The sequence below is a fragment of the Corvus kubaryi genome, unplaced genomic scaffold (assembly GCF_017639235.1).
Source record: "Corvus kubaryi isolate FWS band 111438036 unplaced genomic scaffold, C.kubaryi_AGA036_p1.0 37241, whole genome shotgun sequence".
Classification (NCBI taxonomy): domain Eukaryota; kingdom Metazoa; phylum Chordata; class Aves; order Passeriformes; family Corvidae; genus Corvus; species Corvus kubaryi.
This window is the reverse complement of record NW_024581071.1, coordinates 69204-89436: the sequence shown is the minus strand read 5'-3', so window position 1 is coordinate 89436 and position 20233 is coordinate 69204. Positions and strand designations below refer to the sequence as shown.

Sequence of the window (20233 nt, the reverse complement as noted above, 5' to 3'; positions counted from 1 at the left end):
GGACTCCTCTGTCTCTTTTACGGACACTGGCTTTTCAGTGCGTGATTATCTGTACATCACCGAGAAGGCACAGTAGAGTGCTGTGCTTTTTTTAGCATACTATGAAGAGCTGGAAAAATAAATGTATACAACGCCCCTATAGCCTATGTCAAAGCATGTTTATTATTTCAGAGGGAAACAGGGCCATACAGCAGTATAGATACAGACAGAGAATTAAAACAGAATCATTGAAAATTCATTAAAAATACTTAAAGCGCTTTTAAGTAAGAGTTGTAGACTCTACCAAAAAAACCCCGCCAAATAAATAAAAAACTCCGCCCCCACAAAAATGCAAAACACCCACAACGAAGCAAAGCCACACCAACCTCCCCGTCCCGCAAGCAGCCAGCAAAGACAAACGGCAGCGTCAGAGTCCGGGGTGCAGGCTAAGAGCCTGAGAGCTGCGGCTGGGGCAGCTGGGAACAGGAGGTGGGAGTCCTTTAGGAAAGCCATTGCACGGGTGCGCTCGGGCGGGGCCGGCCGCGGCTCGCGGCCCGTGAGGGCTCCCGGCGGGGGGGGCGGGGCCTCCGCGCTCGCCACGCGCGTGCCCGCGGGACGATCCCCGGCCTGGCCCCCTCACGGGGCGGGGCCGCGCAGCCTCTCGCGACAGCTCGGCCGTGTCCTTGTCGCCATGGCGGGGTACTGGGAGGGCCCCGAGGGCGAGCAGTGCCCGCAGCGCACCTGGCTCGCCACGCGCGTGGGCGCGGCCGCGGGTGGGCATCGGGGAGAACGGGGCACACGGGGGGGCGGCCGAGCGGGGCCCGGGCGCGGGCAATGACGCGCGGTGCTGTGTTGCAGGCCTGGTCGGGGCGGCGTATCGTATCATCCTGCTGCGGCCCGGCTCGGCTCTGGCCGCGTTGCAGACGGCGGCGGCGGACAGTGTCACGATGGGTAAGGGCCGGCACTCTGGCGGTGTGACTGTAGGGTGGGACTCCCGCGCACCGCAGGGGCACCGGCCTCGCCTCTGCCCGGTCTGGCTGCGCCCTCGCACCTGCCCTTGCCTCTGCCCCTGCACGGTTTCGGCGTCTCTGTCCTCCATCGGCCCTGGGTCGTTGTTTGGCCAACAGCCAGAACACTGACTACTGACATGGAAAGACATGTTCTTGATTTGCAGGTCATTTTTTTTTTTTGCAATCTAGAGTAAAGGTACTTTTTCATTTATTTTTTTTTTTAAATCTCCAGACTACCCAGTTTGTGGGCAACAACATAGTGCAAGCAAATTATTTTTTTTTGCTTAATGTATTTAGGCATTGTATTTAATAAACTGCATCTGCTGAAGAACAATGCAATGGTTTTGGTGGCAAAAGGAAAATAAACGTGGGGGTTTTCCCATTACGTGTTATAGACAAACAGAAACCATGCAGTTGTCTTGAATTGTCTTAGGAAGAGAAAGTGAATGCTGAAGAGAGGAGCAGGGAGCTGAGGGGGCTGCGTGGTTGAAGCTCCCTCAGCCCCTTGTCAAGTGCAGTTTTCCTCTTAGCAGACTCTTGCTTTTCAGTCTAATTCAATGCCTTGTGCCACCTCTGCCGCTCCCCAAGTGCTGGTGCTCTGAGTTGGGGCACAGTCAGTCCAGGTCTGCGTTTTTGAGTAGTTTGACTCTAAACCAGGGTCTGGCATCTCCTCTAATGAGCTGAGGTCGTTATGAAAGGACTGAATCATGTAATCAACTATGATTTCAATAAATCCCTTAATCCTAAACAGGCATATTGGGCCCTCTTACCAGTTTCACACCTGAGGAAGGGTTTATCCTGTCCTCTGTTCTGGGATCACACCTCATGGCCTCAAGCTGTGTGTTTTGCCTACAGATGCCTTTGTCCAAAGCAGGGAGAGCAGGAAAGCTGAAATGCAGCTCTAGGTCTGGGGGTTTTGTTTCTGCAGTGCTCTTTTCAGCTGATTTTGGGATCAGCGTAATTCATTTTCTGCTGAAATCTGCCCAGGTTTGTAACAGGAGCTGCTGGTTTTATATAGGGATTGAAAATTTTTGTCCTGCACATTTTTATTGGTCCCAAGAAAGATGAATTGAAACCTGCAGATGGTGCCTGGTAGACAGCTTCACATTTCATGATCAAGAGTCTGTATTAGATGAGGTGTGTAACTCAGTGGACAGGATGCTTCTACTTTGCAGTTTCTTAGTTCAATTCAAAATTCTTAATTCAATTTCAAAGTCAGTTTACAACAAGAATAATTTACAAACCCAGTTAATTTTTCTACTATCCAGAAACCATTGTGAGCCTGAGGCAGGCAGAGGAGGAAAGTGTCAGGACTAGCAGTCTGCAGGGAGAGCAGAGCCCTTGGGGTTGCTCTGCCCAGTGCTGTGAGGTGGGCTCACAGGGACTTGATGGCTGAGTTACAGTGCAGAGTCCAGGCAAAGCTGGGGAGGTGGCTGCACAGACAGCACTGCTCCCCTGCAGTACCCCCGGCTGTCAGGGGCTATCCCATCACCTTGTTGGGAAGGGTGTAAGGCCTGCGCTGATACCCCGGCAGGATGCGGTGCTGTTTGGCGGCAGTGGGTGTGGGGCGCTCTGAGGGTGCAGCTCACAGCTGAGCGGGATCCATGTGGTGCAGGGGGAGAAAGCCAGGGAAGCTGGGTGGGACTGGGTGATGCTGACCCTCACTGTAGCAGCTGGGATAGGATGTCCCTGGTTTTCCATTGTAGCCACTGTGAATATCGAAATCATGCTCGGTGTGAATTCTCTGGTCCTTGAGGATTTTGGTTTTGTTTTTTTACTTCTTGTTTACAGCTACACTAGGAGCTGTGTTTGGCTTAAGTACCTGCCTCAGTGCCCAAGTCCGGGAAGAACCAGAGGATCCTTTGAACTATTTCATAGGCGGTTGCACAGCAGGAGCTGTCTTGGGAGCAAGAGGTAACTGTGAACGCTGAAATGTGCCTGCATTGAAATGTGCTGGTTTTAGAAACTTTTCTGTTGGGGAAAAATGTTAAAGAATGTTGATGCCAGGCTTCTTTGGTAAAGATTCATCTCAGCCTGTATTCATGCCAGTTTCATTGGCATTGTATGGACCTGCTAAAATAAATATGGCTACAGGAGGGGAGGGCACCAAAGGGAGCATGAAGTGATACACAGAATGAAAGGAGAGGTGACTCAGTGCTGCCAGTAAGAGCTACCAGTTATACCTTAAAATTGCAGGATAGGAAAAATATAGTTGTGGAAATCCATGTTTTCTTGGCAAGAAGTGTGTTTTATTTTAGACAGGAAGTACAATCTAATATCTGCCGTGTGAATTCTTTACATAGTCTGAGGGACAAGCTGTGTCCTGCTGCTGTTGCTCCTATAGCCCCTTGTAAGGCTTAAGCAGCTCCTGCAGATACTGACACAGCTCTGTTTTCTGTAGACATTCATCCTTGAACCTAAAGAAGTGAGGGATTTATTTAAGTTGTAATTGTGGTGAAATAGAATTAATCTTTATTTGTCCTAGTTGCTGAGCTGATGAGAGTTCAAAGCAGTGATTGTTTTTTTTGGTCACAATATTTGTTATATTTTGTCACTTAAATGAGCCATTTAAGATTGCCGACTTAAGGGGATGGGGCAGTGGATTATTGAAATTGATATTTCAAATTGCAAGCTAAAAGCATGAGAACTCAATTTTATAAAAAGGCCACTTCTCCAATTCCTCTGGCCAGACAATGTTGCTGATGGTCAAGGGACTTACGAAAAACGGCAGTCTATCGAGATCTGCTGCACAGGACTTAATGTGCCTTAATGGGTGTTTTCTGCTTTGATGTGTTTTCTTCAGCTCACAGTTACCTCACTGGCACCACGGCATGTCTGGGGTTTGGAATCACTGCGGCTCTCATGAAGATTGGTAACCAGGAGGGCTGGAGGCTGACAGGACCTCCCAAGCTGTAAACGTCACCTTTCACCTCTGTGAGCTGGCTTCCAAATGCTGTATGTACTTAGGACATCGTGTAATAAAGATTCGGTCCAGTCAGCAGTTGTCACAACATTGTGGTGTCGTGCGGCTGTTTCCCGGCGTTTGGGCTGAGGTGCAGAAAGCTGGAGCTGCTGAAGGGGAAGCGGCATCTTCTGGTCTGGCTGCGATTTCTGTGTTCACTTTGCTTTGCCTCCATGTCTCGGCATTGTGTGCACAAGTGTGAGCACTACGCTGTAGCTTCAGTGAGGTCCTTGCAGTTGAGTGGGCCCTGTGGGGCTTCTTGACAAGGATTGGGATTACACTGCACTGAGCCCATCAGTGAGGGTCTGGAGCCAAAGCTTCTGAAGGAGTGCTTGGCTCTGCGCTGAAGATGGGGAAGGTGGGGTAGGGAAGAAGTTGTGGGTTGCCCACGAGAAGGTGTTTGGGAGCCTGAAGTCTTTCTCCAAAAAGCATTTCAGGAAGTCTGGAGCTAAATGCTTCATGGTTGAAATTGAGGAATATCTGGGGCTGGAAGGGACCGCTGAATGCCAGCTGAGAGCTGGAGCAGGTTGCTTATAGCTGTGTCTGGTTGAATTTTCTATGAACAAACTGAAGTGTGTCCTGCGAACCCACTAAGGTGGAGAGCATGGAGCCACAAGATGCACAAAGAGAGGCAAGAACTGGATCATTTTGCCTGGAGAAAATGTCAAGATTTGATCTAATAGCACTTTTTCACAACTTAGTGGCTACAGAAAATGCAGGCTCAGGTGTGCAGTGAAGGGTGGGAAATAACAAGATAGGGAAATTCTAACTAGATAGAAAAAAATAATCTCACAAGCAGGTTGAGTGCTGAAAAATAGACTTGGAGAGGATGTGAAAAGATCTTTGGGAACACAGAATTAACTGGACATGTGGGAACACTGTGGGACAGAGATGGGACATTAGGGGATGGGTGCATGTGTTACAGGACAAGGAATGTGGGTATGGGGGATGCAGGTGCATGGGAGAGGGGAACATGGGGTGTGAGGGGAGGGGACAAGGCAAGGAGATTGGAGCACCAGAGGACAGCAGAGGGAGGGACAGTGATACAAGGACACAGTCAGCTGTGGCAGGTTGTGTTGCTCTGGTTTGTGCTCTGTGGGCCAATGGGGTCCTGGGTGTGTGTGGGGTGGTCCTGGGGGCGCTTGAGGCTGGGTTGAGGAGCTGGTGTCCCCGTGTGCTCCTGGGGCTGAGACCCCCAGCTCTTTGGGCTGGGCTGCAGCTCAGAAGCACAGCAGGTGATGGTAGACCTGTGTAGTGGTTTGGTTCAAGATACCCATTACTTACTTACTTTCCTTCTGTGACATAAGAATTAGGAGAAAGCAAAGCAGGCACAAAACTTAAAAGAATAAAAGAAGTTTATTAACAGACCTAAAAGAAAGAAAAGAAAGTCAGACTAAACCTTCAGAACACTTCTCTTCCCCTCACCTTTCTCCCTTCTCTTCCCCTCACCTTTCTCCCTTCTCCCACTGACAACATAAAAAGACAACCCTTTAGATTTTCAATCAGTTTACCACCTCTATAATAATCTTTTTCAGTTCACTTAGGGTGAGGAGTCTCTCTTGCTCATGCTATGGAGACATCTCCACAAGAAACAGTTCTCTCGTGGCTCCAATGTCACAGCAAGACAGCCGCCCGGGTTGGTTCTCTACTCGCATGTGAGAGTCCCTTCCCCTGACTTACAGCTTTCCCCACAACTGCTTTCGAGGGTCCAGTCCTGAGCTACTGGGGTACCATTTTAAGGATGAGCTGTTCAGAAACAAAGGTTCTCTTCACCTATCTCTGCGAGCATCTTCATCTCTAGGAACAGAGGTCTTCTCCTTCCCTGGGAGCAAGGGTCTTCATCACTTTCATCTCTGTTCAAGCTTCTCATCAAATTACAGCTACTTCAACATTTGCTCTTTTCAGCACAAGTACTTCTGCTCACAATTGCAATTTGAACACTCTACCCCCCCTAAGCTTCATGAAATTACAGAGGGTACTATGATGCATCATAGTCCATCACCATAGCTTTACAACAGAATTTCAGCTTCTAGGTTTGAAGCATCTCCTCTTTCTCCTCCCTCAGGGTTTCAGCTCTTCCTTCTTCACTGACTTTGGTGTCTTTATGGTGTTTTCTTCTCATGCCTTCACCTTCTTTCTCTGACTCGGGAGAGGATTGATGTCTGCAGGTTTCATCTGTATTGGAGGAAACTTACAGCACTAAAAGGGTTAATCTCACCCGGGCCTCGCAGCTGGAATTTGCTTATCGGTGTTGGTCCCATGATCTTTGCCGGGCAGCGGCCTCAGATGAATTTCGGCCGCACTGGGTGAGGGCCGGCCTGGCCGAGCCGCGCCGAGGAGCTGCCCGCAGGAGCAGGGCTGCGGGGCTCCGGGGTGGCTGTGTCCCGGCCGGCCCGGCCCACACTGAGGGGCTGCGCCGGGTGTCCAGCGAGCAGAAGCAACTGAGATCTCAGCCAAGATGTGCCGAGCAGGGCCTGGCCCGGCCCTGCTGGGCCGTGCCGCGGGCCCCCAGTTACCTACCTAAAAGCTGGAAGCAAGAGAAGCTTTCCCGGGCTTTGTTCGTTCTTAAATGTGGATTACAGAGGTGTGTCAAGCTTCTTAAGTGGCTTAAGAAAGTTGTCAATATTCAAACTAGCCAGTTGATTGGTTCTATTGGGTCTGGAGGAAGCTGTAAGCGCCTCTTTGCAAAGAATTACTTCCGTGACCGATGGAGCCCTCTTTAACTAAGAACCCAAACTATGCTAAACCATGATATTCTGTCACCCCCTCGTGGGGGTGGGGGGACAGGGGATTTTCTCCTACCTGAGGACTTGGGAGGGGGCTCTGCTTCACCCTGGGATCTGGAGAAGAGCAGTGCTTAGAGAGGGGCCCAAGGGGCCAGGGATCCCCAGCAGAACCTGCCCATGGTAGCACAGTGTTTACAGAAGCTGCTGTCAGCTTCAGCTGGCCCTGCTGCCTGTCCTCAGAGAATTCAGTGACCCCACCGCCCCAGCCTTGGGACTCTGGGGCCTTGGACCTCCCTCTGCCTGAGCCTCTCCCAGCTCCTGGCTGGGGCCACGTGTCCTGTCTGGTCTATAATTACCCGGGCACATTCCTAGAGGGTCACAGGAGTTCTGTGGAGCAGCAGCAGGCGGTAAGGGGGACAAGCGCATGGCACAGCATAACAAACCATGCAGTAATGCAGGACACGGCATACAGCAAGCGCTTCACTGGGCTGCAAAGCGCATGGCCTTTGGTGAGCGAGGACACGCGACACAGCACAAACAGCGAGCAACACGGCGGGGGCAAGGGGTGGCAACAATGTCATGAGGGTCAGCACATCTCGACAGTCTGTGGTGCAGGGGAGCATGACATGCAACATTGCAGACAACTAGGGGGATAATGCATCACAGTGTGTGACAGGCAGCATGACACACAACAGGCAGCGCCCAGCAGGCACTGCCATGCACCGAGCAGGTGTGACGGGCGCTTTGCTGGGAGCCAGTGTCTCGGTTGCTGTTGGACCATCAGTAGTTTCAGCTAATGGGGCAATGGCTGAGGAAGGGCTTGGTTGTGCGTGCTATAGGACTGAAGGCGGTGACAGTGGCCTGAGCTACGGGGTTGTGGGGCAGCAGTGTTGGCTCTGGGTCAGTAGCTTCATGCTAAGGCTTCAGAGATGAGGCAGGTGAGGGGATCAGGCTCAGTGGGGCAGTGAAATGGGCTGTTGTTCTCACCTATGGAGCTGCGGTTTTGCCAAGAGGCATCAAATTTAGTAATGGAGCGGTAGCAGAGCCTGGTGTTGCTGGCTGTGGGGTAAAGGCTTTGGTGGTGGATCCAGTGCTATGTGGCAGTGCCAGCAGCAAGATCCCATGTCCCCAGCCAGTACTCCAGCCATGGGCCAGAAGCTCCAGCTGTGGAGACAGCACCCTGACACCCTGCTCCATATGTTCCCACAGGCAAGATGTGGGTTGCAGAGGGGCCAGCCCCAGACCAGTGGAGCCTGCAGGATCGGGCTCACGCTGGACACTTCCTGGCCATGGCTGACCACCTCCGCACCACAGGACAGCTGGTGGATGTGGCTGTGGGCCCAGAGAGTGACATGGCCCATGCTGTGGTCCTGGCCTCCATCAGCTCCTTCTTCCACCACTTCCTGGAGAGCAGGACCAGACAACTCCGCCAAGATCCCCCACCCCATGTCCCCTTGCCACCTGGGGCCACACTGTGGGGCTGGCGGGCTGTGCTCACCTTTGCCTATGGGGGAATTGTGCCCCATGGCCGGGCGAAAGAGGTGGAGGAGGCTGCCCGGGCCCTGGGTGCCCCCCGGCTGGTGGCCGCCTGTGCCCTGCGTCTGGAGATTGACCACCAGGAAGAAGGTCCTGAGCCCCTGGAGGAGCAGTGGGAGACGCTAAGAGCCATGGAGCAGCTCCATGCCAATGGTGTGGGCTGTGACCTCCAGCTCCAGGCAGGGAACGAGGTCATCCCAGGTGAGCAGGGGGTGGGGGTCCTCCATGAGGGGCTGAGGAGTGGGACAGAGCGCTCTGGGACAGCCAAGTCCTCTGGTGGGGATGATAAGGCTGCAGCTCCAGGTGCGTGTCACGCTCTAGAGGTGCCCTCAGGGCTGCTCCCCTTGGCAGAGCTGGGGCTTTGATGGGCATGGGGCCAGGACACGTGAGTTCTGGGGGCTGCAGAGTGCAGAGGGTTCCCTGCTGCCTCCCACCATTATTCCTCCTTCCTCCTAGTTCAGCGACTGGCCCTGAGCTGCTCCTGTGACTTCTTCCGGGCCCTTTTCACCTGCCCCATGCGGGAGGCCACCCACAACCCTGCCGACCCGCTGGTCACGGGGCTGTCCCCAGCCGAGCTGCGTCTCCTCCTCTCCTTTGCCTACACAGGAGCTGTAGCAGGGCCATGGCCCATGGTCTTGGAGGCAGCTGAGACCTCCCTGCGCTACCAGGCCTGGGGGCTCCTCAGTCTCTGCCTGGACGTTTTCACCCATGGCCTGACCCCAGAAACTGGCCCTGATGTGCTGGCCTTTGCTGTGGCCTATGGGCTGGATGAGGTGGTCCATGTAGCAGAGAACTACATCTTGGCCACCTTCCCCTGTGTGGTGATTACACCGGCCTTTTTGGATCTTCCTGCACACCTTCTCATCCGCCTCCTCCGCTCTGATGGTCTCAATGTCCTCCATGAACTGGAAGCCTTGGAAGCAGCATCTCGGTGGCTTATGGCCAATGGAGATGGCCAGGAGGATCTAGCCAAAGAGATCCTGTCATCTGTTCGCTTTGCCCTCATGTCCAGCCTGGAGCTGAAGAAGGTCCCATCTGTGACTGCAGGGGTAGCTGACCCAAAGGTCCTCCGTGAGCTCATGGTAGCAAGTTTCGCCCCCATGGCCCAGCTGCCATGCCGGGTACGTTCCTTGCAAGAGGTGTTGGTGGTTTGTGGTGGAGACAAAGTAAAGGGCAACCTGACTGCCCGGAAGCCCAGCAGACACCTCTGGTTTGCAGACCGCTACCTCAGTGCTGTGGGGCTGGTGAAGCAGGTTGAGTGGAGGGAACTGGGACACTTTCCTGATGGCCCACGCTTCCGTCATGCTGTAACTGTGGTGGGCAACAACCTCTACGTCCTGGGTGGAAAGCACTACTACGGGGTCCATGACACCCTAGCCAGTGTCTACAGGTGAGAGCTACAGAGGACTTAGAGTTCCCATGTGGCACCAGGACATTGTGGGATCAGAGGAGGTGTTGGTAGAGCTAGAGCTGCCCCATGGATCCAAGACATTGTGGCATTGAAGCTGGTCAAGTGGCCCTAAGACATTTTGGGATGGGTTAGGTGTAGGACTCAGAGGTGCCCTCTTACTCTGGGGTGTTACAGGCTTTTTGGGAGTAGGAGCGGGAGGCTTCTATCTGGAGATGCCGCAGGTCATTATGGGTTTGGTATTGTCCAGAAGGAGAGGATATTCCCATGCAAGGTGACCATGTGACCCTAAGGCATTCTGGGACTGGCAGGTTGTAGGTGGGTTGTTGCCCTCAGCAGTGCCAACATCAGCTCATGGTGTTGTAGGTAACAGGTAGTCTCTTGCCCCTTTGCCTCTCAAACCCAGGTACCAGCCTATGGATGATTCCTGGGAGCGTCTGGCCAGTATGACGTGTGGACGGAGCTACTTTGCTGCTGTGGCACTTGGGAATTTCATCTATGCCCTGGGGGGCACCTCAGGGGAGCTCTACTGCACAGATACTGTGGAGTGCTACGACCTGGCCAATGACACCTGGAGGTGAGGCTGCTCCAGCAGATGCCTAGTTTCCCTTTTCTCTAAGAGCCCCTTGCCTTGACCAAGGTGCCCACTGAGTGCTTTGGGTCACTAAGCGTCCAGTGGAGGATGGACTTGCAGTGGTATTTGGGAGAGGTCTACTGGTTGTTGAACAACCATGTCCCTTGTGGACTGCGTGATGGCCAGTGTTTCCTAGCGGGTGGCAAGTGAGTTTTTGGCCAGTAGTGTGTTCATTGCAAGTCTTGTTGGCCATCTGCCAATGAGACAAATAGTTTGATTCCTCTCATTGGCAGAATGTTCATAGGGTGATGGCCAATGTTGTCCATTGAGGGAGCCCACTGTGGTTGACCAATGGTGCGGCGACTACAAAGTGTTGAACAGTGATGCCCCTGGGGTATCCATTCTGTGTCAGGTGATGTTGTCCACTGGGGCTCGTTGGGTGTTGGCAAGTGTTGCCTGCTGAGTCGTTAATGAAGCAGCCAATGGCACCCCAGGGAACCCCTGGGTAGTCAGTCACTGCAGGATAGCCCTGGTTAACCTGTCCTTCACCCCTCCCTCTCTCCTTGCCTAGGAGGTGCCAGCCCCTGCCAATGGCTCTGTGTGGGCACGCGGCATGTGCCCTGGATGGTGAGCTCTACGTGTCGGGTGGGTGTGATGAAGCATACCAGTGTCAGGCATCCTTGCTCCGCTATGTCCCAGGTGCACCTGTCACACTCCTGGCACCCATGAATGGCCAGCGAGCTGGCCACGTCATGGAGGAGGCGGGTGGGCAGCTCTACGTGGCCGGGGGCCTGTGTCAGCGGGCTGGGCAGACTGGCTACAGGGACCAGCTGACTTTTGAGGTCTACAGCCCCAAGCAGAACATCTGGGTCCTCCTCAGCCCCCTGCCCCGTGCACATGTAGTTGGGGGTGCAGCTGTACTGGGAGGGGAACTGCTTGTACTGGGAGGGTACAGTCATGAGACCTACCAGGACACGCACTTGATCCATGCCTACCAGCCGGGTACCCGGCGCTGGATCACCCGGGGCACCTTGCCCCATGCCTATACTGACCTACAAGCCTGTGTTCTCACTTTACCCCCTGCCTTGCGTGGCCCCAGCTGCCTTAAGGACCCCTTGAGATCAACTGAAACTCCCAATAATACCTAGGGTATACTTAGCTTAAAAACTCTGCACCCCATACTGGGATACCCAGGTAGCATCCATGGGTACCTCTATGGGACAAAAGTGTCCAGACCCGTCTCCCAGAGTGGGTTCCTCCTGTGGTTTCCAGCAACCCTTCACCCTTAAGGTACATGACCTAGACTGTAGTGAACCTGTGGAACATAGAGATTTCCCACACTGTAGCACTGTGCCTCCAGGAATACTCAGTCTTCTTTGTCTGAGCCCTTCACTGGGAGCTGGGAATCCCCCAATTTCCCCCCCACCTGGTTTGAATAAAAATGCTTCCTGAATTGTCTGTCTGGGTCTTGTTGTTTCTGGTGGGAAACCCAGACATCCAGGTGCTTCTCACAAGGAACAGGAGGAGAGCAGGAGGGCAGTGATCTGGGTGTCCTGGGTGGGTGGTGCTGGGCGCTGGGGCTCTGTGTGCCTGTGTTCACTGGGCATGAGGGTGTATGTGTTTGTCTCAGGACTGAGAGGGATCTTGGGGTGCATAGGAGATCCTGAGGGAATAGAGTCCTGCGAGTGCCAGGATTTGGGCGGGTTGATGGTGGGGTTGATAGAGTACAATAGGGGGTCCTGGGGGTGTACTAGTTTGAAAACAAACCAGTGGGAGGCACCAAGTCAGAATAACAATTTAATGGAAATTAAAGAAAAGGGGAAAAAAAGGTAAAAGAAAACACTGTCAAACTGACAGAGTCAAGGTACAACCTGACACCCTGTTAGGCAGGGTGGTGGTAGCAGTCTGGTAGAATGGTGGCTGCAGTCCTCTGAAGCAGTGATCCTGTAGTAAAACAGTCTGCTCTTCCTCAGGAAGTCCAATGGTGGCTGTGTAGCTCCTGTCCTCTGGAAATCCAGTGGGAAGCCGGTGTCTCTGGTGTTCAGCCTCAGATTATATCCACGATGGGATGCTTGGTTCCTCCCTCTGGGTGGAGCATCTCACAATGGGGTAACGAGTCATGAGGCCAAGTGTTGATTAGGCTCATTAACAGAAGATAGTCCGGAGGGAGTTATCTCTGAGTCAGGTGGCAGGACAATGATGGGCAATTAACAGCAAGATAGTCTGGGGGGGAGGAGGCAAGGCAACACTGCCCCACCTGGTTTCAACAGCTGATGGGAATGGTAATAGAATACACTACAACCCAGGACAGGGGGCTTTGGTGTTCCTAGGTGGTTTTGAGAGGTCTTGGATTCCTGGAGTGACCTGGAGAGCTTGTTCTGTGGAGAGATGGGAGAATTCCAGGGAGGAGTTGAAAGGAGAGGCAAGGGTAACGGGATTCTGAGAAATACTGGGGTACCAGTAGTGCCTGTAGGGAGGGAACTGGGTGGCTTCAGATGTGTAGAGGAAGGTGAAAAACTGTAGTCTAATGAGTTCTGAAGAGAAGGGGATAATCACTTCCCTTGGCCTGCTGGCCCTGTCTCTGTTAACCCAGTCCAGGTTTTGTTGCCCTCCCTTTGCTGCCAGGTGCACTGCTGGACCTTGTTCACCTTTTGGTCCATCAAGATACACAGATCTTCTTCCACAGCTCTGCTCCCCAGATGTCTGCCCCCCACTGTTGGGGCCTTCAGACTGTGCCAGCACTGGAGCTGCTTGCCTCATCGTTGTCCCAGGAAACAGGGATAGAAAGGATGGTGTGGTAAGACAGCACCAACAGATGGACAAGTGCCCACTTACAAAAGCAGTATGTCCATGTCCATGGACACACTTGCACACCAGACCTTCACCAGCAGACACACTCATGCTGGCCAAGCACAGGCATACGTTCCCACCTGTGAACCCAGTAGTTAACCTGGCAGAAGGCCATGCTGACTCAGCAGTTTGACAATACATTTGGGGCAATTAGAACTGGAACTGCGTTTCAGGCTGGAAAAGTGATTCATAAGATCCTTGAATGGTGCATTTGTGCACCATTGCTGGGGCGAGCCATTCAACCCCCCACCAATGGTGACTGTTGTCTGCTTCTTACACCTCCCAAAATGTTTGAGTGACATCTAGACAAGTAGTCGCAAAGTTTGGCCATCTCCTGAGTGCTTTGTCCCAGTGTAATCCCTTACAAGTCACATCCGTTGCCCTTCAAAGCCTCCCACCCTACTCCCCAGTACCCAGCCATCCCATAATTGGTCATGCAGAGGCATCAACACTTGCACTTTCCTTATTACCTGCCAGTGGGATGCTTTTCCCATGTGATTCCATACCACAGGGAAGAAGCGCACATTTGGGGCAAAAGTCAGGAATAGAAGTGTGCAGTTTTGGATGCCAAAATACAAGAAGGACCCAAAGCTATTAAAGAGTAACGCAGTTCTGTGGTCCCTGCACGAGCTCTGGCGTGCCCTCGGTCAGAGAGAGTCCAGCTGCGTTACTTCTGTGCCTCGCAGAAGCGACTTCGGCATCAGGAAAAGTGCTGCTGGCTGAGCTCACTGGCTTCTTTGCAGAGGAGACACGGCAGGAGCTGATGATATCGGCTCATGTTAGTTCGGAGACAAAGGAAAAGAGAGGCTGTTCGGGTCTGGCTTCTAACAGGTTTATTGTTAGAAGTTTCACAACCCAAACAAGCTCGGAAGGGATGGAATACGATGAGATTCCCCTCCTCCCTCCCCGAGGCTTGTCCTCAGTTTTATAGGGAGTTTGAAAACCACGGTGAAAGGGGAAAACAACCAATGAGTTACAAGCCAGGGGGAGGATGCAATTGAACAAGAACCACTGTGGTAAACCGAGAGGCGAGAGTTGTAACAGAACCAATGATCGACCGAGTAACCGAGAATTTTCCCGAACCGGGGGAGGCGGCTTGGACCCGGGCACCGCCCAGGGGGTGCAGCTTAGGCTTCTGAGCCGCCCCTCGACCCCTCTGAGTCTGCCTCTTGGGGAAACTCGATCCAGGGGAGGGGCTGGGATTGATTGGCATTACACAGCCCCAGCCCCGCAGTGGGCTGGGTCGTAGCAACAAAGGAGTATCCAAAAGAGGCTGCAGAGATGGGGAAGGGTCTAAAGCGGAAGGGTTTGAGTAGCAGTTGACGGCACTTGACTTATTTAGCCTAGAGTACATTGAGGGAGACAATTCAGCCTAGAGTACTCATCAGGGAGACCTTCCCTGAAGGGAGGCAGAGGGGCAGCTCTGATCTCTGCTCTCTGGGACCAGAGACAGGACCCCAGGGACGGCTGGAGCTGTGTTATGGGGGCATCCCAACGGATGAATATTAGGAAAAAGTTCTTCCCCCAGAGGGTGGTCAGGAAATGAACAGTCTCCTCAGGGAATGGCACAGCTCCAAGGCTGCCAGAGCTCCATGAGCATTTAGACAATGCTCTCAGGCACAGAGTGGGATTGCTGGGGTGTCTGTGCAGGGCCAGGAGTTGGACTTGATCCTCAAGGGTCCCTGCCAACTCAGGATATTCTAGGATTCTGGGATTCCATGGACTTTTCTCCTCTGTCTTCACTACTCCATATACTGAAGACAAATTTCTCATTCACTGTGCCCTGCCAGGACTGTGGCAGGTCCAATGAAATTAAACCATCACCCCTTTGAAATTCAGGCATAGAATATTTATTATGTGATTAAGAACCTGGCACTGAGTGGAAAGTGTATTGCATCTTTGTGTGCATCGTTTGAACAGAAGCAGTTGCGACAGAGCACAACGTAAGTTCCGCTTGCCCTCACTCACTCCAAAACCAGGCAGTGGCAGCCCCAGACTATCACTGACCAGTTTAGGACATTATCTTCCTCTGCCAAATACCCAAGTAATTATTTTAGCTCTGGAAACCTCAGGAGGTTGGAGAATACTAGAGCAAGGAGCTGGATGGCTTCCCCTAGGCAAGTAGATCTTTCCCTTGTAAAATAAGGCATGTGAAGCAGAGCCATGACTCTCGATCTCTTTCTCTGAGTGTACAGAAACATTTACATGGTGTTACCCGCATATTTCACTCTGACATCACCGATGGCTTCAACACCCCTGTCCAGGCTGTAAGCAGATGGGGTCCTCCGGAATCCAAGGTCTGTGACCATCAGCTTCCTGGAGGAAGGCTTGACTGATGTGTGCAGAGGACTGTGGTGAACCCACAACTCCTTTGTGGTGCAAAAGGAGTAACTTGCAGGAGGACTGTGTTGTATCCCCAGATCTTTAACTGTGCAGTAGGTAACCTCAGGACACAATTCCACTTCCTTGATTGTACAGAATGTGGGGCGCTGGAGGGGGATTTTGAAGCTGCTGAGATGGATCATAGGGCTTCCTGTTGACTCCCTCCATTCCAGCAGTGGATACTGCACCTCTTGGGTCTGCAGGGACTGGTGCCAAGAGGGTTGTCCCAGCAGACACATCCATGCCAGCCAACCTGCTAGAGCCAGCATGGTCAGGACCAGCAGAGCCAAGGATGCCAGGTAGAGCACCCAGTGCAACAGGCAGCAGTGCCTCAGCACCCACTGCCCCCACTGTGGACCCTCCCCACCTGCCTGCAAACGCAGCACAGGTACAGCCCGTCCTGGGATGGAGCATGGGCAGAAAGGAGGAGGAGAAGATAGGGGGGAACATGCAGGATAGGTGAAGGGTGTGGTGTCCAGGGGAGGTGGTAGTGTTGGGACATGAGTGGAAAGCATGGTGTTGGCCGACATCAGAGGAGGAGATGGAGGTCTGGCAATGGAAGAGGCCTCTAGCATGGCAGTAGAAGGCACTGCTGTGGAAGTGGTGGGAAATGTGCCGGTGGACCCCATGAGACTGGCATAGGTTGTGCTGGTAGCAAGGGTGGTTTGGGGATGGCCACTGGTGCTAGCACGGCTGCTGCTCACAGTGGTTGGCAGTGAGGTGGCAGAGTCAAGGGTGGCAGATCTCTGCAGGGTGATGGTGGTAGTATCAGAGAAAATGGTGGCAGTGCTGGGGGTCTGTGTGGGTGTCATGGTGGGACTGGCTGGTACAGGAGTGGTGGTGCTGGGAGCTCTGATGCTTGTCAGCACCGCAAGCAAAGTGCTTGGGCAAAGGGTGGAGGTACAAGGGGTGCTGAAGGAAGATCTGGTGAGGGGAGGTGTTTTGGTAGTGAGGGTAGGGAGGTAAGGTGAGGTAACAGCATAGGGCATGGTAGTGTGCTCTTTGGAGATGAATGGATGTGGGGGGAAGGTGGTCATGGTAGCTTTCTCTGCTGTTTCTTCCCCATAATTATATTCATCCCCTCCTTCCTCATCCACATCCCCCACAATGCTGCAGTTGAGCTTGAAGTGAATGATTGGCTTCTGCCTATGCTCAGCAGGGCTGTGGCACAGTACCTTCTCGGGTGCGACCTCCACCTTTGTTTCCTCCAGGCCCCGCTCTGGCTGATAAACAACGTCAGCATTCTGCCGGATCCAGGTCTGGAGGTAGTGCAGGTCACAGTCACAATGCCAGGGGTTCTCAGTGAGGAAAACATACATGAAGAGGCGCCCCTTTGGGAAGAAGTCAGTGGGCAGGGTCTGCAGCTGGTTGCCCGAGAGCCAGAGGGTCTCCAACATCTGCAGGTCCTGCAGCAATTCCTTGGGTAGCTCCTTCAGGAGGTTGTCTGAGAGGTCCAACTCCTTGAGTGCCCTCAGCCCTGCAAAGGCCTCCTGGGGAAGCTGCTGCATCTTGTTCCCTCGCAAGTCCAGGTCCTGCAGCTGTGGCACTGTGTGGAAAGCCCTCGGGGCCAGCGTCTCCAGGCTGTTGTGGGCCACAGCCAGGTGGGTAAGCGCAGGCAGGCCCTCCAGGACAGGAAGGACCCCCAGTGCGTTGTGGGAGAGGATCAGCTCCTTCAGGGATGGCAGCAGGGCCCCAGTGTGCAGAGCCACCAGCCCATTTTTGGCCAGGTCGACGTCCTGAAGCCGGGTGAGGGGCAGGAAGGCGGCGGTGGAGAGGGACTCCAGGCAATTGTCGCTGAGCAGCAGGATGCCTGTGTCCGCAGGCAGGTCTGGGGGCACTGCGCGGAGAGCTTGCCCTGTGCAGTTCACCTCCAGGAGGTCCTTGACCTTGTTCATCTCTGAGGGGCAGGGCTGGGCTGGGGGCAGCAGGGCCAGGAGGGTGACCAGGGTCAGGGCAGGAACCTGCATGGCCTGGAGGGGGGAGAACCGAGGGGTGTGGGTGCAAGCAGGCATGCACCTACACGTTGCCTTTTTCCTGCGCAAGCACCATTTGCAGCAGAACTGGCATCCCCTGCCAGACCCTCTGGCACCCTCTGAGCTTTGCAGCTCCTCCCTGGGATGGGGGAAGAGAGGGATGAATCCCACACCTACTGCAATCTTGGCCCTTTTTCTCACCTTGTTCTCTTCCATAGCGGGGAGAACCTGACTCATGGGCCCCTTCACAGCAACGCCTTCTCCCCTGGAGCAGCATTGCTGCCCTTGCCACTGTAAAAGCCATCCCTCTGCAGTGTTTGTGTCCCAGTGTACCCACACCCAGCTCAACCCAGACAAATTGTGTGCTGGAAGAATCTCCCTGAATATGCTCTTACCCAGCACCAGCCGAGCCCTCTGCTAGATTTGGAGGGCAGGAGCATGAATCATGTGAAAGAAACTTCCCGTGCACAGATGTGACTTCCATGAACATCCAGGCCCCTGTGAACACTGTGACTCACCTGTGAAACTTCCAGCGTTTGCTCTCCTGCTGCTCTGCCTCCTCCTGCTCACGGCCCAGGCAGTGCTTTGGGACAATGCTAGCGGGGAGCTGCTCAGCCCTCTATCAGCACCCACAGCTGTGGGAAGGGAGCTGTGGTTTCCTGAGCAGCCAAGCCTATCTCCTGTCCTTTCGCACAGCCCTCGCTTTGGCTGCACCATCACATCACTATCTCTCTTTGCAAAATGTCAACAAGGATCAGCAAGCATTGCCCCAGAAGCAAATGGTTGAGGCCCACTGCAGCCTGCACTGGATCCTGCTTGTTCTGCTGCTCAAGCCAGTTTTCCCCTTAGGATTTGCAGGAGCGCTCGCAGAAAATAATTCCTTTGGCTTCTGGAGAGGAAATGGGCAGGAACATTGGCCACAGCTTCTGAGAAGGGGCTGAGGTGGTAGTAAAATGACTCTACGCCCATGATGCTGGCGAAGCCCTTGCATCTGGATGCAGTCCCATCTGGACCAGGATGCCTTGAGGCTCACGACATCTCTTGCTGTCTGTGATAGGAGTGGGATAGACTGAGGCTCTCCTCCCCCAGCAACTGTAGTTTAAGGCCCTCTTTTCCAGCTTGACAAGCCTGTGAGTGAAGATGCTCGTTGACTTTTCCGACAGATGGACTCCATCTGCCCCCAATAGACCAGGTTGTTCAAAGCAAGTCCATGGGTCTAAGTAGCCAAACCCCTGGCTGTGGCACCAGTCCTGTAACCATTTGTTGAGTCCCCTGATTCTACTGGCTCTTTCAAACCCCTTCCCTTTTACCAGGAAGACTGATGAAAAAACTACCGGTGCTCCAAAGTCAGCAGCTACTGCTGCTCCCAGGGCTCTGTAATCCTTCCTGATGCTGCTCAGACTGCTCTTGACTCTGCCACTGGCACCCACATGAAACAATAGCAGCAGGTAATGGTGGACGGACAAGGCATGGTAGTTTCTTAGTGACATCTCTGATACGAGTCCATGGTAAGCAGCGTAATCCACAGAATGCAACAGGCCAGTAAATAGCGCCTCCATACCTCTCTGAAGAGTTTCCTCCTACTATTACCCTCTTCTTAGTTGTGCAGATTGTTATATGGGGAGCAGTTTATGCTGCCTTACTGGTTGTTATATGGAGAGTAGATGGGGCTGCCTTACTCACCTCCAGTGCCTCTTCTGCTGGGTCTTTCCTGCAGACCACTGAAAGGTTCTGCAAGGGCACCTCTGTCTTCTGGAAAGGTTCTGCAAGACCACCTCTGGCTTTGGGGGAAGTCCTTGCTGTTCCAAGTCTCCATTCTTCCACATTGGCCCTCCTCCCTTCTGTGTGTGTTCTCTTGGTCCTCTTCCCTTCTATGTGTGTCACTGGGGGAGTCTCTTGCTGTTTGGCTTTGGGCTGTGGGTCTACTGCAAACTGGGCTTGGAACAAGCAGACTTTCTCCTTCCTGGGAAAGAACTCCTTCTCAGACTCCCTGAAACTATACAGCCGTCTCACTGCCTCTTGCCTTTCTCAGCTGCTTGTCACAGGTGGTCCTCCACCTGGGCACACCTTTTGCAGGTAGGTCTGCTGCCTGTCCCTGCCCTAGAGAAAGATTCAGTCACTTCCTGCAGTGAGAGATCTGCACTGCAGCCTCTCGATTTGGCAGCTCTATCTGGATGGAGGCATTGGCAGTAGCCAGGGCAGATGGCGCAGACGTCCACGTTGGAGTTGCAGGCTTTGCTCTCAAAGTAGTGCCCACCATTCTGCCTTGGGAGTCAGGTAGGAGGAATGTCTTCAACCTGTGCAGATGGTCACACAACATGCCTGGTTGCTGGAAGACAGAGCTTTGATGCAAGTTATGAATGGTATGTGCAATGATAACTGCATTGGGGTACTCATCTGCAGAGGCATTTCCCTCTGCCGTGGAATCTTAATCTATAATGGTACCTGCAGAAGAAATGGAGTCTGAAATGATACCTACATTTACAACAGTAATTGCAGTGGCATCTGTGTTTGCCTACAAGACATGAGTTACTTAATCTTGGAATATAAATGGTTCTTAATAATATTCTTGCCCTCTTTTAATTTTATTTTTCTTTTTTTCATTCTCCCTTGTCCAAACAAAGAAAACATGGACAGGGTCTTCGTGGATTGAGACAGGAGGTGTCATTTTAACTTGAACTGCTGATTCCCCAGGCTTTTTTGCTTCTTTTTACTTTTAATTTCTACAGTCAGATACACCTGTGTGCTCTGGCTGCTCCCTTTCCTAGACCCAATTGCTGGAAATTATGTAACTTTTCTAATTTTAAAATTAATGGTTTTAATTAACTTCTAA

General features: G+C 53.0%; 3 protein-coding genes across 5 annotated transcripts; 2 read left to right on the top strand and 1 right to left on the bottom strand.

The window, feature by feature from the left end:
• Window positions 1-636: 636 nt before the first annotated feature.
• On the top strand, window positions 637-3987 carry NDUFA11 (NADH:ubiquinone oxidoreductase subunit A11). Its single transcript, XM_042023198.1, has 4 exons — window positions 637-752; window positions 838-930; window positions 2781-2903; window positions 3793-3987. The coding sequence occupies exons 1-4, from the start codon at window positions 671-673 to the stop codon at window positions 3903-3905; spliced, it is 411 nt and encodes a 136-aa protein (XP_041879132.1). The 5' UTR covers window positions 637-670; the 3' UTR covers window positions 3906-3987.
• A 2132-nt stretch (window positions 3988-6119) lies between these two features.
• Window positions 6120-11653, top strand: KLHL33 (kelch like family member 33). Of its 3 annotated transcripts, none has more exons than XM_042023197.1 (5): window positions 6120-6535; window positions 7887-8414; window positions 8670-9603; window positions 10028-10198; window positions 10767-11653. In XM_042023197.1, the coding sequence occupies exons 2-5, from the start codon at window positions 7892-7894 to the stop codon at window positions 11341-11343; spliced, it is 2205 nt and encodes a 734-aa protein (XP_041879131.1). In that variant the 5' UTR covers window positions 6120-6535; window positions 7887-7891; the 3' UTR covers window positions 11344-11653. The 3 variants fall into 3 exon arrangements, with proteins under 3 accessions (XP_041879131.1, XP_041879130.1, XP_041879129.1); XM_042023196.1 differs by lacking the exon at window positions 6120-6535 and adding an exon at window positions 6939-7084; XM_042023195.1 differs by lacking the exon at window positions 6120-6535 and adding an exon at window positions 6939-7186.
• A 3047-nt stretch (window positions 11654-14700) lies between these two features.
• LOC121662255 (platelet glycoprotein Ib alpha chain-like) lies at window positions 14701-19782 on the bottom strand. Its single transcript, XM_042023194.1, has 2 exons — window positions 17919-19782; window positions 14701-17397 (listed from the first exon to the last, which is right to left on the bottom strand). The coding sequence occupies exon 2, from the start codon at window positions 17392-17394 to the stop codon at window positions 15247-15249; it is 2148 nt and encodes a 715-aa protein (XP_041879128.1). The 5' UTR covers window positions 17395-17397; window positions 17919-19782; the 3' UTR covers window positions 14701-15246.
• Between the last annotated feature and the right edge of the window lie 451 nt (window positions 19783-20233).

Coding starts and splice junctions, on each gene's coding strand:
- NDUFA11 (XM_042023198.1), top strand. CDS start 671: ATGGCGGGGTACTGGGAGGGCCCCGAGGGCGAGCAGTGCCCGCAGCGC. Junction 931..2,780: donor GGCGGACAGTGTCACGATGG/GTAAGGGCCGGC, acceptor TCTTGTTTACAG/CTACACTAGGAGCTGTGTTT. Junction 2,904..3,792: donor AGCTGTCTTGGGAGCAAGAG/GTAACTGTGAAC, acceptor TGTTTTCTTCAG/CTCACAGTTACCTCACTGGC.
- KLHL33 (XM_042023195.1), top strand. CDS start 7,102: ATGGCACAGCATAACAAACCATGCAGTAATGCAGGACACGGCATACAG. Junction 7,187..7,886: donor TGCAAAGCGCATGGCCTTTG/GTGAGCGAGGAC, acceptor ATGTTCCCACAG/GCAAGATGTGGGTTGCAGAG. Junction 9,604..10,027: donor ACCCTAGCCAGTGTCTACAG/GTGAGAGCTACA, acceptor TCTCAAACCCAG/GTACCAGCCTATGGATGATT.
- LOC121662255 (XM_042023194.1), bottom strand. CDS start 17,394: ATGCAGGTTCCTGCCCTGACCCTGGTCACCCTCCTGGCCCTGCTGCCC.